This window comes from Pleurodeles waltl, chromosome 6, assembly GCF_031143425.1.
Source record: "Pleurodeles waltl isolate 20211129_DDA chromosome 6, aPleWal1.hap1.20221129, whole genome shotgun sequence".
In the NCBI taxonomy this organism is placed as follows: Eukaryota; Metazoa; Chordata; class Amphibia; order Caudata; family Salamandridae; genus Pleurodeles; species Pleurodeles waltl.
Window position 1 is genome coordinate 365,996,324 of NC_090445.1, and position 13,578 is coordinate 366,009,901.

Sequence of the window (13,578 nt, forward strand, 5' to 3'; positions counted from 1 at the left end):
CACTCCTGCCCAAGTAAATTTTTGAGGGCAGATATTTTTATTCCACTAAGATTAACAATTGTGTGATTGTAGATGCTGCACATCATTTTGATTATTTTCAGTGCCAGGCTTATGCTTTGATATCATATGAAATAGGATCATCCAGTGTTGTACGCATTTTGTAGTTACAGGAGCATCTTAAGGTGTGCAGTGCCTAAATATGAGGGCAACAATATTAGTCTATGGCTATCTCTGTGCCAAGATTGCGTTCTGCCTTTATAGACTAAAGGGCTTTTCGGTTCTCAGAACTAAGATCCTTAGCTTCTTCATGTCTGGGACTTAAACATCCTATGTAAGTGACCTATGTGCTTGGTTGCCTTCACTACCCTGAGAGTCAAGTGCTTAAAAGGAATAACTTTGCTGTCCAATTTGGTGTGCACCACAGAATACTTTCGAGCTTCCATAGACTGCTAGAGTACCTGAGAAAAGTCCCCACCAGTGTTGGAATGCGACCTCCTCACCAGGGTTTCAGATAAAAATCAATTTGCTCAGGAACCAAGCAAGAGGCCACATGTATTTTCCAAGCCAGACCATGACTTTGATTCTTACAGTCTCTATTGGAAAATATATAATAAGGATAATGACAACAGTGAAAGGGAATCACTCCGAGAAATAGTAGGAGGCCAAAATAGAACACCGTTTTTGTATTGTATGACTAGCAAGAGGCTTGAAAGTAATATTGCATTATTGTGCTCAAGGTAGAGCGAGGGTGTTTTTGGGGAGAGGAACATGCTTTAACTGCCCTGTAACCATGAGCTGCAGAAGGTTGTAGAGAAAATAATATTAATGTAATGATGTGAGGACTAAATGCCACATTATGTTAAATCCAGATAAAATGAATCATCATGCAGTGGATCTATATGGGTGAACTAATTTGCATAGTCATCAGTTTTTCTCAGTCATGCATGAAATTGTCCTTCAATGACCTGGATACTTCTGTCCTGGGCTTTTAGCATTGGATCGTAAGATTAATTATACATTGGTAACCTAGTGGTAGCAATGGACTTGGGGCAAGGTCCGCTTGTTGTAGAGGGGAAGTGACACTACAGTCTCTGGGAAGTTAGGAAGTCTGCATGACCACACTAAACGGGATAGGAAGAGGCCTATATAGGAAAATATCACTGTGCACTATAATAGAATTTTAATTGGGAATACACAAGACTTGTTAATTTATTCCTTCATTATCAGTTCTAATTGTGATTTTTTTCCCTTTTATTCAGTTCATGTGGTTGGTGTCTCACAGTACTCAAAGCAAGCTTCAGTGTGAATGTTTTTCTTTTTAGAGTGTAGGCAAAACAGAAGCAGTGAGATATTTAAAATATGTATAAGCTACAATGCAAGTGTTCGTTCTTTTTATCATTGGTCCTCCACCACCATTTTTACGTGTTCTCTCCTTGCTCTCCATTGCTCTCTGCCTGTTGCCCTGAAACCTTTGAACCCCTCTCAGGCAGAACTGCATCCTAGCAGATGAGATGGGATTGGGAAAGACCATCCAGTCCATCACTTTTCTTGAGGAGGTGTACAGCGTTGGCCTGCGTGGTCCCTTCCTAGTCATTGCTCCACTTTCCACCATCACAAACTGGGAGCGTGAGTTTTCCACTTGGACTAACATGAATACCATTGTTTATCATGGAAGCCTGGCCAGTCGGCAGATGATCCAGCAATACGAGATGTACTGCAAGGACTCCAAGGTGAGGCATGTAACACAAAACAGACTTCGAGGATCCTGTTTTAAGTAATGTTTGTTATGGATTCTGATGGAGGTTTTCATTGTATTGCAATATTTTCAAAAATTGTAAAAAATCAGTGGTTACACGTTTTTGCTTCATAAAATAATCACATGGGTGATTTTTTTTTTCTTTTTTTCCAGAGCATACAAAGAGTTTTGTTTGTTCCGTTGTAGGAAGCTGGCCATCTATGCATTGTAGCAATGTAGGGGTACACTGTTTAGATAGTTCCAGGGGTGTGGAATACCTGTAGCCCTATGCCCAGGAAAATTTGTTTAGGGTCAAGGACAACAAGTTTTCGGGTTAATTATGTACTTAGGACAGGTAGGCCCAACCCCATGTAGCACAAACATTTTGGCTGCCAAATTACATAATCACATTACAGAGCAGTGAAATGAAGGGTCTGCAGTCGAGGTAATATTTGTGTCCATACGTTAATGTTGTTCAAACTTGTATTTATGGTTCATTAATACAAAGCCTTTATTATTAGGGTGAGCGTTCTAAATAAATATTGTAAGCTCGTACTGCACTACTGACCGTTCTAATTAGCAAAAAATGCGTTCGCATGTTTGCAAAGTTTAAAAATATTAGACGACACATAATGCTCTCTCAAGGTTCTTTGATTAAATACAGATATTTGCAGAAGCTTGAAAGCAAAATTTATTATTTTTTGCTTTCAAAATAAAATGTTCACAAAAAAAATGCAAACATGGAAAAAAAAAACTTTGCTAAACTAGTGTGAAATTTTGGGTACCATTTATTTGATGCATCATTTAGAAAAATGTGTTGATGGATGCTAGTATTTCCAAAAAATATTCATAATGGAAAGTCAGTGTAACCAGTTTAAACAGGATTATGGTAAACATGAATTTAAACAAGCATCTCCAAACCCAGTAGATCTGATATTGGTGGTCAGTGTTTGTGTTTGTCAATGCATGTATTGTTTTGACAAGATTTTTGTAAAACGTTATTGTTGTGGAAGTTGCTGGGCCATCACCATTGTAGAAAATATTAGCAAAAAGTAAAAAAAAAATATATATATATATATATATATATATATATATATATATATATATATATATATATATATATTTTTTTTTTTATTTATTTTGTGGTTGCAAAAAGCACACTTTGCCACAGTAGTTTCTGGCACTGAACAAAGCTAAGTTGTGTGCCAGTAGGCTCCTTGTTAAAGAGCAGACTGCGATCTTCGTAATGTAACATGGATTTTTTGAGCACCCAACTTGTCACCCCTGAGGGTATCCAGGTGCTGAGTAGGAGTGGGTTCTGCAAGAGGGATTAGTCAACAGTGAAGTCAGGTCATATAGATGGATAGAGAGAGAGAGACATAAAATTGTATTAAAACAAAAGGTCTTGGTTAACACCAGACATAATTAGTGGGCCAATTCTTAAAGTCACAAAAGTGCACCCATGGCATATGTCTTTGCAGTAGTGCAGATTTGCGTATTTCATAATTTCACAAGAATTTACAGAAGTAGACCAGGTAATCATACTACTAGGAAATATTTGTGATCTGCATATTAGCACGAGCAGATATGCTGGTGTAGATTTACTCATGCAAAAATCTGTTGAACATTTACAAGTTCAATTTCCCTTTACCACTTTTAACCCCAACCCTGGCAGATGTTTTATTTCTCAACCTTGCCATGAGTACATTTCCATCCTGTCTCAGTAAATGGGAAATGATTAGAGAAGAGCTGTGGGAACCTTTAAAACATGCAAATGAATAGGTTTGCACAGAGTCAAAAGGGCATTCCAACTCTGGAACTGTTGCTCACCGCTAGCTGCAGACAGTCTGTAGATCTGCAGAACGGTGACTGTAGGAAGCTGGCTCCGTATATACTATGCCAAAGTAAGCTATAGCGTGCAGAGTCCACTGAATCACCAGAGGCGTACACAGATATTACTACTGCTCTCTTTTGGGGTAGTGTGGTCGAGCAGTTAGGCTTATCAGAGCGTAGTACTAAGCATTTGTTGTACACACAGTCAAGAATTGAGGCACACACTCAATGACTAACCCCAGACCAATGTTTTTTATGTAGCAAAAATATACTTGGTTACTTTATTTCTAGAACCAAAAGGATCTTTGTTGCAGGTAAGAGCAGTTTCAAGTATGTATCACATTAAAGTATCAAATACACTTTGTTTAGAATTCACTAGTAAAACAGTTTACAGGTAAGTAATGATCTTCAATTTCAAAAGTTAACACTGCATTTTCTCATAGGTTGCAATGCAGTCCTAGGGGAGGAAGAGTAACAACATAATTTACAGTTAAGTACTTGACTTACGATCCCACTTGTCGGGGGTTAAGGTGTCCACAGGGCAAGGTTTAAGAAGACACCAAGGTTGCACCACCAGCTACACGGGGCCAGGTGTTGAGCGCCCAATGGAATCCTAATGAGACAGCACAGAGTCCAAGGGTTCCCCTTAGAGGTAAGATAGTGGCAAAAAGAGATAATACTAATGCTCTATTTTGTGGTAGTGTGGTCGAGCAGTGGGCTTATCAAAGGAGTAGTGTTAAGCATTTGTTGTACATACACACAGGCAATAAATGAGGAACACACACTCAGACAATTCCAGACCAATAGGTTTTTGTATAGAAAAATATATTTTCTTAGTTTATTTTAAGAACCACAGGTTCAAATTCTACATGTAATATCTCATTTGAAAGGTATTGCAGGTAAGTACTGTAGGAACTTTGAATAATCACAATAGCATATATACTTTTTACATAAAACACATATAGCTATTTGAAAAGTGGACACAGTGCAATTTTCAATAGTTCCTGGGAGAGGTAAAGTAATGTTAGTTCTTGCAGGTAATTAAACCACCTACGGGGTTCAAATTGGGGTCCAAGGTAGCCCACCGTTGGGGGTTCAGAGCAACCCCAAAGTCACCACACCAGCAGCTCAGGGCCGGTCAGGTGCAGAGGTCAAAGAGGTGCCCAAAACACATAGGCTTCAATGGAGAGAAGGGGGTGCCCCGGATCGAGTCTGCCAGCAGGTAAGTACCCGCGTCTTCGGAGGGCAGACCAGGGGGGTTTTGTAGGGCACCGAGGGGGGGGACACAAGTCAGCACAAAAAGTACACCCTCAGCAGCGCGGGGCGGCCGGGTGCAGTGTGCAAACACGCGTCGGGTTTCCAATAGGTTTCAATGGGAGACCAAGGGGTCTCTTTAGCGATGCAGGCAAGGGGGGGGGGGGGGGCTCCTCGGGTAGCCACCACCTGGGCAAGGGAGAGGGCCTCCTGGGGGGTCACTCCTGCACTGGAGTTCTGATCCTTCAGGTCCTGGAGGCTGCGGGTGCAGGGTCTTTTCCAGGCGTCGGGATTTTGGATTCAGACGGTCAGGGGGAGCCTCGGGATTCCCTCTGCAGGCGTCGCTGTGGGGGCCCAGGGGGGACAACTTGGGTTACTCACAGTCTTGGAGTCACCGGGGGGTCCTCCCTGTAGCGTTGTTTCTTCACCAGTCGAGTCGGGGTTGCCGGATTCTTCACCAGTCGGGGTCGCCGGTGCAGTGTTGCAAGTCTCACGCTTCTGGTGGGAATTGCAGGGGTCTTTAAAGTTGCTCCTCTGGAAACAAAGTTGCAGTCTTTGTTGAACAGGGCCGCTGTTCTTGGGAGTTTCTTGGTCCTTTTAGAGCAGGGCAGTCCTCTGAGGATTCAGAGGTCGCTGGTCCTGGGGAAAGCATTGCTGGAGCAGTTTTCTTCCGAAGGGGGGAGACAGGCTGGTAGGGCTGGGGCCAAAGCAGTTGGTGTCTCCATCTTCTCTGCAGGTTTTTTCAGCTCGGCAGTCCTCTTCTTCTTAGGTTGCAGGAATCGATCTTGCTTGGTTCTGGGAGCCCCTAAATACTCGATTTAGGGGTGTGTTTAGGTCTGGGAGGGCAGTAGCCAATGGCTACTGTACTTGAGAGTGGCTACACCCTCTTTGTGCCTCCTCCCTGAGGGGAGGGGGGCACATCCCTAATCCTATTGGGGGAATCCTCCTTCTTCAAGATGGAGGATTTCTAAAAGTCAGAGGCACCTCAGCTCAGGACACCTTAGGGGCTGTCCTGACTGGCCAGTGACTCCTCCTTGTTTTTCTCATTATCTCTCCTGGATTTGCCGCCAAAAGTGGGGGCTGGGTCCAGAGGGCGGGCATCTCCACTAGCTGGAGTGACCTGGGGCATTGTAACACGAAGCTTGAGCCTTTGAAGCTCACTGCTAGGTGTTACAGTTCCTGCAGGGGGGAGGTGTGAAGCACCTCCACCCAGAGCAGGCTTTGTTTCTGTCCTCCGAGAGCACAAAGGCTCTCACCGCATGAGGTCAGACACTCGTCTCTCAGCAGCAGGCTGGCACAGACCAGTCAGTCCTGCACTGAACAATTGGGTAAAATACAGGGGGTATCTCTAAGATGCCCTCTGTGTGCATTTTTTAATAAATCCAACACTGGAATCAGTGTGGGTTTATTATTCTGAGAAGTTTGATACTAAAATTCCCAGTATTCAGTGTAGCCATTATGGAGCTGTGGAGTTCGTTTTTGACAGACTCCCAGCCCATATACTCTTATGGCTACCCTGCACTTACAATGTCTAAGGTTTTGCTTAGACACTGTAGGGGCATAGTGCTCATACACATATGCCCTCACCTGTGGTATAGTGCACCCTGCCTTAGGGCTGTAAGGCCTGCTAGAGGGGTGACTTACCTATGCCACAGGCAGTGTGAGGTTGGCATGGCACCCTGAGGGGAGTGCCATGTCGACTTAGTCATTTTATCCCCACCAGCACACACAAGCTGGCAAGCAGTGTGTCTGTGCTGAGTGAGGGGTCCCTAGGGTGGCATAAGACATGCTGCAACCCTTAGAGACCTTCCCTGGCATCAGGGCCCTTGGTACCAGGGGTACCAGTTACAAGGGACTTACCTGGGTGCCAAGGTTGTGCCAATTGTGTAAACAATGGTACATTTTAGGTGAAAGAACACTGGTGCTGGGGCCTGGTTAGCAGGGTCCCAGCACACTTCTCAGTCAAGTCAGTATCAGGCAAAAAGTGGGGGGTTACCTGCAACAGGGAGCCATTTCTTTACACTCCTCTTCCAATATAATTGCCATCTTTTTATAGCAATTTCTTTGGAGCCTGATTAGGAATACCCATGGTATAGATCCAGTTGGTTGTATCTTTAGCCATCGCTCTTATTTGTGATATTTGTCCTGAATATATGTCAGGCAGCTACACAGGCATCAGTGCATACCTTCTTGAAGCACTACTGCCGTGAAAGCCTGATGTCTGATCCATCAAGATGGGCAGTTTGCCCATTCAGTCCTGCAGGACGTTTTTGTTGGAGCCATTCCACAGGCCCACCACCTTGGGTGTGGTGAGGGGAGGGGTACTGCTTTGGTATCAATTCACAATTTTCTTCTGCCCACCACAGAATGTAGCATTGAGCAATAGCGAGCCCATCTTATTCATTAACTACCTTGCCTTATGGATGACTACATTTTGTCTACTCTTGTGCACAGACACCTGATAAAGAAGTGCCTGTGAATGTGTTTTGGCTTTTTTGCAATTTGTTAGTTATATAGGTTACCTTATTTTTGCATATTGCGCATATTAACAATATAAGTAAAATAACACATGCTATCTAAGGTCAAAGCTGTTGTCTTTCGCTTTATCTATTTTGAAAGTTGGAACTGGCAGAAAGGTTTGTTCTGAAAAATCGATTTTTTTATTTATTTTTTTAACCCTTTTTTGAGTTTGAGTTTTCATATCATTTTCCTCTACATTGTTTTGCTTTACTGTGGGACTTTCTTCTCTCATTTTGTAAGTGCTTGAGGATTGCATGTTATTCAGTGTTGATGCATCGATTGGCAGTGCCCTCAGTTGAGAACTTCTGTTTCACAAAAGTAACTAACTACTTCACCAGCCCAGGTTTTTTTTTTTATAGATTCAACAGATACCTACTCTACTTCCCTTATATGCTGTTGGACAGTAGTGTGTACATTCCCCAACTCACTAAAGCCTGTTTAAGGTGTCGATTTTCTCATTGGCTAAGAGCCAAACAAGCCCAACCATGAAATGAGTGTGCTACTTTAAAACCCCCAATACTTAACATAATATTATGTCAACATATTTTAATGTTCAGTATTGGGGATTTTCATCCTGATGGCAAAGGTTATTTAAAAAAGAAAATCCATATCTGTTGAACATACCAACGATGTGCAAATATATGTTTATCTTCATTCGCGAAACAAACTCTTCTGCAAAAGCAGAACCCATTTCAATTAATATATATATTTTTTTAAACATTATGCCTCCTCTTTAGGATCGTCTCATTCCTGGTGCATATAAGTTTGATGCCCTGATTACGACTTTTGAGATGGTGTTGTCGGACTGCCCTGAGCTGCGTGAGATCGAGTGGCGCTGCGTGATCATCGATGAGGCCCACAGGCTGAAGAACCGCAATTGCAAGCTTTTGGACAGCCTCAAACATATGGACCTGGTATGTCTTTGAGATGTTTAAAGATAGGCCATATGTATAAGGAAATTACTGCTTTTAACACCTTAACCGGCATCTTGGTGAAGATCATTAAAAGCAGAGTAGAGATGCTTAGGGCTAGTGGCATCAAACAGATGGCCATAGTGGCTCAAGTGGTTGGATGGGAGAAAAAGCTTCCACATGAAGTTAGTTTACTACCATCTCAACTGTAACCACTCTCCTTCCTGCTTTTATTCAAGAGTGAGAGGGCACCCTTAACTTTACCCTTTCAAAACCTTTACATTGTCATTGTAGAGCTTTGAATTGCAACCCAGTAGACTTGTTCATCCTCACGAGGCCTTAGACTGATCGCTCCTCTTTCCTATTAAGATGCTCTTGTTATGTTAACCCCTTGAAAACTCCACATATTCAGTGTTTGAGGTCTTCTGATCCTCCCCTCCAAGCCCAAAACTAAAATCTTTATAGTTTTTGTCCTGATGGGCTTTCACATCTGTGTCTCTAGGAGCACAAAGTCCTGCTGACTGGCACCCCTTTGCAGAACACCGTTGAGGAACTCTTCAGCTTGCTGCACTTTCTAGAGCCATCACAGTTCCCTTCGGAGTCTGAATTCCTGAAAGACTTTGGTGACCTGAAGACGGAGGAGCAGGTAATATTCATACCATTTGCACTGATATGTAGGCTTGCTTTCCCTTGTTGTAGTATTTATTCCCCACTGTGATTGAATTGTGAGAGCAAGAGCATTAACAATGTTGAATGTCAACCTTAATTGCGTTTCATATACATATGACATTTGTAAAATAATGCAAAGTCCTTAAACTCCATCCTTTCCATATAGTGTTAAACTAAGTAGAGTATGGGTGTAGGGAATAGTCTTGGCATGACTTGGAAAATCTGAGCTTCCCTGACCAGTTGGTGGTTTCTGGCCTGTCTTATGTTTCTTTCAGTGGGCTTTATAGCGTAAATGACTCCTGGAGCTGCCGATGTTAGTTGATAACACAGAAGGATGATGGACAGAGTACTAAAACTTTTCAACCACTCACCCCAGTCACAGATCTAGGTTTACTCCATTGTTCTTTTGCTCACCATGCCACCCCAGGTTGGACCCAGCCACACGAAAATCCGTCTTGACCCTGTTCCTCATGGGAACAGTCCAGCCCGAACTGCCAAGCCAGGTCCTCCCTGGACCAGAAAAAATATCTTGTGACCAGTTTCAGGGTATCACCCTTCAGCAGCCAGGCTAGCTTGAATCCAGTGGCACAGTGAGTTGGTGGCTTTCAACAATAGAGCCTTGCTTATACTGGTTTGGGGATGCACACAGTCGTTAATCTTCCTCAAAGTAGGGGACCATTGCTTTTTCACTGGTCACTGTTGGATGGCAGCAGCTGTTATATTTATCTTATGGAGGTATGAGGAACCATTAGTGTCTCCCACGTAAAATACCTTCAGGGTGTGTAGTATGATGCTGTGTTTCAGGAGCTTGCTGAATGGTCTTTGTAGAAAAGTGGATTATCATTTTTGTTTGGACAGATGTCCACCTCAAAGGATACACCCACCGCTTACTATGTCAGACTAAATAAATAAAATAAGCCTGAGCTCGGTATCTGGTAATGTGACACAAGCCAGTCAGGCTTAATTCAGAGGCAATGTGTTAAGTATTTAAGCAGTGCACGTACAATAATGAGTCACACAGAACCCAATAAATATACTTGTATTTATACAGCTTTTACTAGTGATTCATCCAATGGTAATTGCGATTAAAAATGTGCACTCATCTGCATGCATTTACTCCATCTACTTTGTAATAAATGCTATTAACACTGTGTGACGGGCTGGAACCTGTTCGCCCGCACTCTGACTTTGCTTCTGCTGACGCTGCCACTGGTGGCCCCAGGCAGCCCAGTTTACCCTCCCGTGATTGGCTGGACGCTCTGGAGTGGCAGGATGTCAGGAAGTCAAAACCGCTGCTACCCGAACGTATGGCGTTCGGTGTCTGTGAGGAAGGAGTTGGAGGCGATAGAGGAACCGTGAACCATTTCCCAAAGGAGGAGTCTGGAGGAAGCAAGGCGGACGCCGAAAGCAGAGGACGGAGCCCAAGTAATAACCGGAGGCAGTGGAAACATTTGTATCCTGGAGGAGACAGCTGGAGACGAGTATCGGATGCCCCGATACCCAGCAACCGGGAGGACGAGCCGCTGCAACCCGCCACACTTCTGGAGAAGCGTGGCAGTACAGGTGCGTGGGACCACGACCCTGAACCCGAGTGAAAGAGTGGAGTAGAGAAGGGGGGAGGGAGAGAGAGAGAGAGAGAGAGAGAGCGACAAACAAGGGCACGAGCACACCACAAAAGAGGGGAGGGGGAGGGAAAGGATCAGAATCGAATTGGGGTTGCCAGAAAACGTACCACTGAACACTGTAGAGCACAATAGTCAGTATAGGCCACCGAAGACACCGCGCACAGGATAACGAGCACTGTAGAGGAATAAACAGACAGAAAGCACATATGTTAAAAGTAAGAGTCACTCGAAGAAATGTCACCTTGAAAAGAATAGTGGGATAGGACAGAAACAAAAGGAAGACTTACAGTAAGGAGCAAATAGACAAAAGTGCCTAGTCCACTTACCGATACTTCTTTCCACATGTGCCTCCCAGGGAACACCCTACGGAAAAGGAACAGAAAAGAGGAGAGTGAAGATCAGACCACGGAAAACACCCCACCACCCTATACCCAGCATTTAAAGACTAACAAATACGTACCTGCACATTTTCACATCTATTATTTAAAATAAAACGTCTTTGTTGTCACAACTGGAACTCTGTTGGAGTGTTTCATCCCCTACCATCCGGTCACACACTGGTTAGGGGGTGATCATTAATGGGGCCTATGTTGTTTCAGATGAATGGAATTCCACAACCAATATTAGAAGAGCATAACAAAAATCCAATAAGGAGAACTGTCCCAGCACACTTCAGTCAAGTCAGCATCAGTATCAGGCAAAAAGTGGGGGGTAACTGCAACAGGGAGCCATTTCTTTACAGTAAAGTATTGTTAGTTTTAACAGGTAAGTAAGTCACTTACAGGTTTCAGTTTTTGGTCCAAGGTAGCCCACCGTTGGGGGTTCAGAGCAACCCCAAAGTCACCACACCAGCAGCTCAGGGCCAGTCAGGTGCAGAGGTCAAAGAGGTGCCCAAAACACATAGGCTTTGTAAGGAAATGCCTCCTTGGCATGGTTGCCCCCTGACTTTTTGCCTTTGCTGATGCTATGTTTACAATTGAAAGTGTGCTGAGGCCTGCTAACCAGGCCCCAGCACCAGTGTTCTTTCCCTAACCTGTACTTTTGTATCCACAATTGGCAGACCCTGGCATCCAGATAAGTCCCTTGTAACTGGTACTTCTAGTACCAAGGGCCCTGATGCCAAGGAAGGTCTCTAAGGGATGCAGCATGTCTTATGCCACCCTGGAGACCTCTCACTCAGCACAGACACACTGCTTGCCAGCTTGTGTGTGCTAGTGAGGACAAAACGAGTAAGTCGACATGGCACTCCCCTCAGGGTGCCATGCCAGCCTCTCACTGCCTATGCAGTATAGGTAAGACACCCCTCTAGCAGGCCTTACAGCCCTAAGGCAGGGTGCACTATACCATAGGTGAGGGTACCAGTGCATGAGCATGGTACCCCTACAGTGTCTAAACAAAACCTTAGACATTGTAAGTGCAGGGTAGCCATAAGAGTATATGGTCTGGGAGTCTGTCAAACACGAACTCCACAGCACCATAATGGCTACACTGAAAACTGGGAAGTTTGGTATCAAACTTCTCAGCACAATAAATGCACACTGATGCCAGTGTACATTTTATTGTAAAATACACCACAGAGGGCACCTTAGAGGTGCCCCCTGAAACTTAACCGACTATCTGTGTAGGCTGACTAGTTCTAGCAGCCTGCCACAAACCGAGACATGTTGCTGGCCCCATGGGGAGAGTGCCTTTGTCACTCTGAGGCCAGTAGCAAAGCCTGCACTGGGTGGAGATGCTAACACCTCTCCCAGGCAGGAATTGTCACACCTGGCGGTGAGCCTCAAAGGCTCACCTCCTTTGTGCCAACCCAGCAGGACACTCCAGCTAGTGGAGTTGCCCGCCCCCTCCGGCCAGGCCCCACTTTTGGCGGCAAGGCCGGAGAAAATAATGAGAATAACAAGGAGGAGTCACTGGCCAGTCAGGACAGCCCCTAAGGTGTCCTGAGCTGAGGTGACTCTAACTTTTAGAAATCCTCCATCTTGCAGATGGAGGATTCCCCCAATAGGGTTAGGATTGTGACCCCCTCCCCTTGGGAGGAGGCACAAAGAGGGTGTACCCACCCTCAGGGCTAGTAGCCATTGGCTACTAACCCCCCAGACCTAAACACGCCCTTAAATTTAGTATTTAAGGGCTACCCTGAACCCTAGAAGATTAGATTCCTGCAACAAGAAGAAGGACTGCCCAGCTGAAAACCCCTGCAGCGGAAGACCAGAAGACGACAACTGCCTTGGCTCCAGAAACTCACCGGCCTGTCTCCTGCCTTCCAAAGATCCTGCTCCAGCGACGCCTTCCGAAGGGACCAGCGACCTCGACATCCTCTGAGGACTGCCCCTGCTTCGAAAAGACAAGAAACTCCCGAGGACAGCGGACCTGCTCCAAGAAAAGTTGCAACTTTGTTTCCAGCAACTTTAAAGAACCCTGCAAGCTCCCCGCAAGAAGCGTGAGACTTGCAACACTGCACCCGGCGACCCCGACTCGGCTGGTGGCGATCCGACACCTCAGGAGGGACCCCAGGACTACTCTGATTCTGTGAGTACCAAAACCTGTCCCCCCTGAGCCCCCACAGCGCCGCCTGCAGAGGGAATCCCGAGGCTTCCCCTGACCGCGACTCTTTGAACCTAAAGTCCCGACGCCTGGGAGAGACCCTGCACCCGCAGCCCCCAGGACCTGAAGGACCGGACTTTCACTGGAGAAGTGACCCCCAGGAGTCCCTCTCCCTTGCCCAAGTGGAGGTTTCCCCGAGGAACCCCCCCCCTTGCCTGCCTGCAGCGCTGAAGAGATCCCGAGATCTCTCGTAGACTAACATTGCGAACCCGACGCTTGTTTCTACACTGCACCCGGCCGCACCCGCGCCGCTGAGGGTGAAATTTCGGTGTGGACTCGTGTAGGAAGTTGGCTCTGTATGTGCTATTTCAAAGTAAGGAATAGCATGCACAGAGTACAAGGGTTCCCCTTAGAGGTAAAATAGTGGTAAAAATAGATAATACTAATGCTCTATTTTGTGGTAGTGTGGTCGAGCAGTAGGCTTATC

The 13,578-nt window shown here is 45.1% G+C and overlaps 1 protein-coding gene across 6 annotated transcripts in view; it reads left to right on the plus strand.

Annotated features, from left to right (window-relative positions):
- CHD8 (chromodomain helicase DNA binding protein 8) overlaps window positions 1-13,578 on the plus strand; it is a 1,013,809-nt gene that overhangs the window by 291,536 nt on the left and 708,695 nt on the right. For all 6 annotated transcript variants that reach the window (XM_069238270.1, XM_069238269.1, XM_069238274.1 and 3 more), the window contains exons 12-14: window positions 1,487-1,730; window positions 8,080-8,256; window positions 8,756-8,899. In XM_069238270.1, coding sequence (XP_069094371.1) covers window positions 1,487-1,730; window positions 8,080-8,256; window positions 8,756-8,899 — 565 coding nt within the window. The remainder of the gene's footprint in view (window positions 1-1,486; window positions 1,731-8,079; window positions 8,257-8,755; window positions 8,900-13,578) is intronic.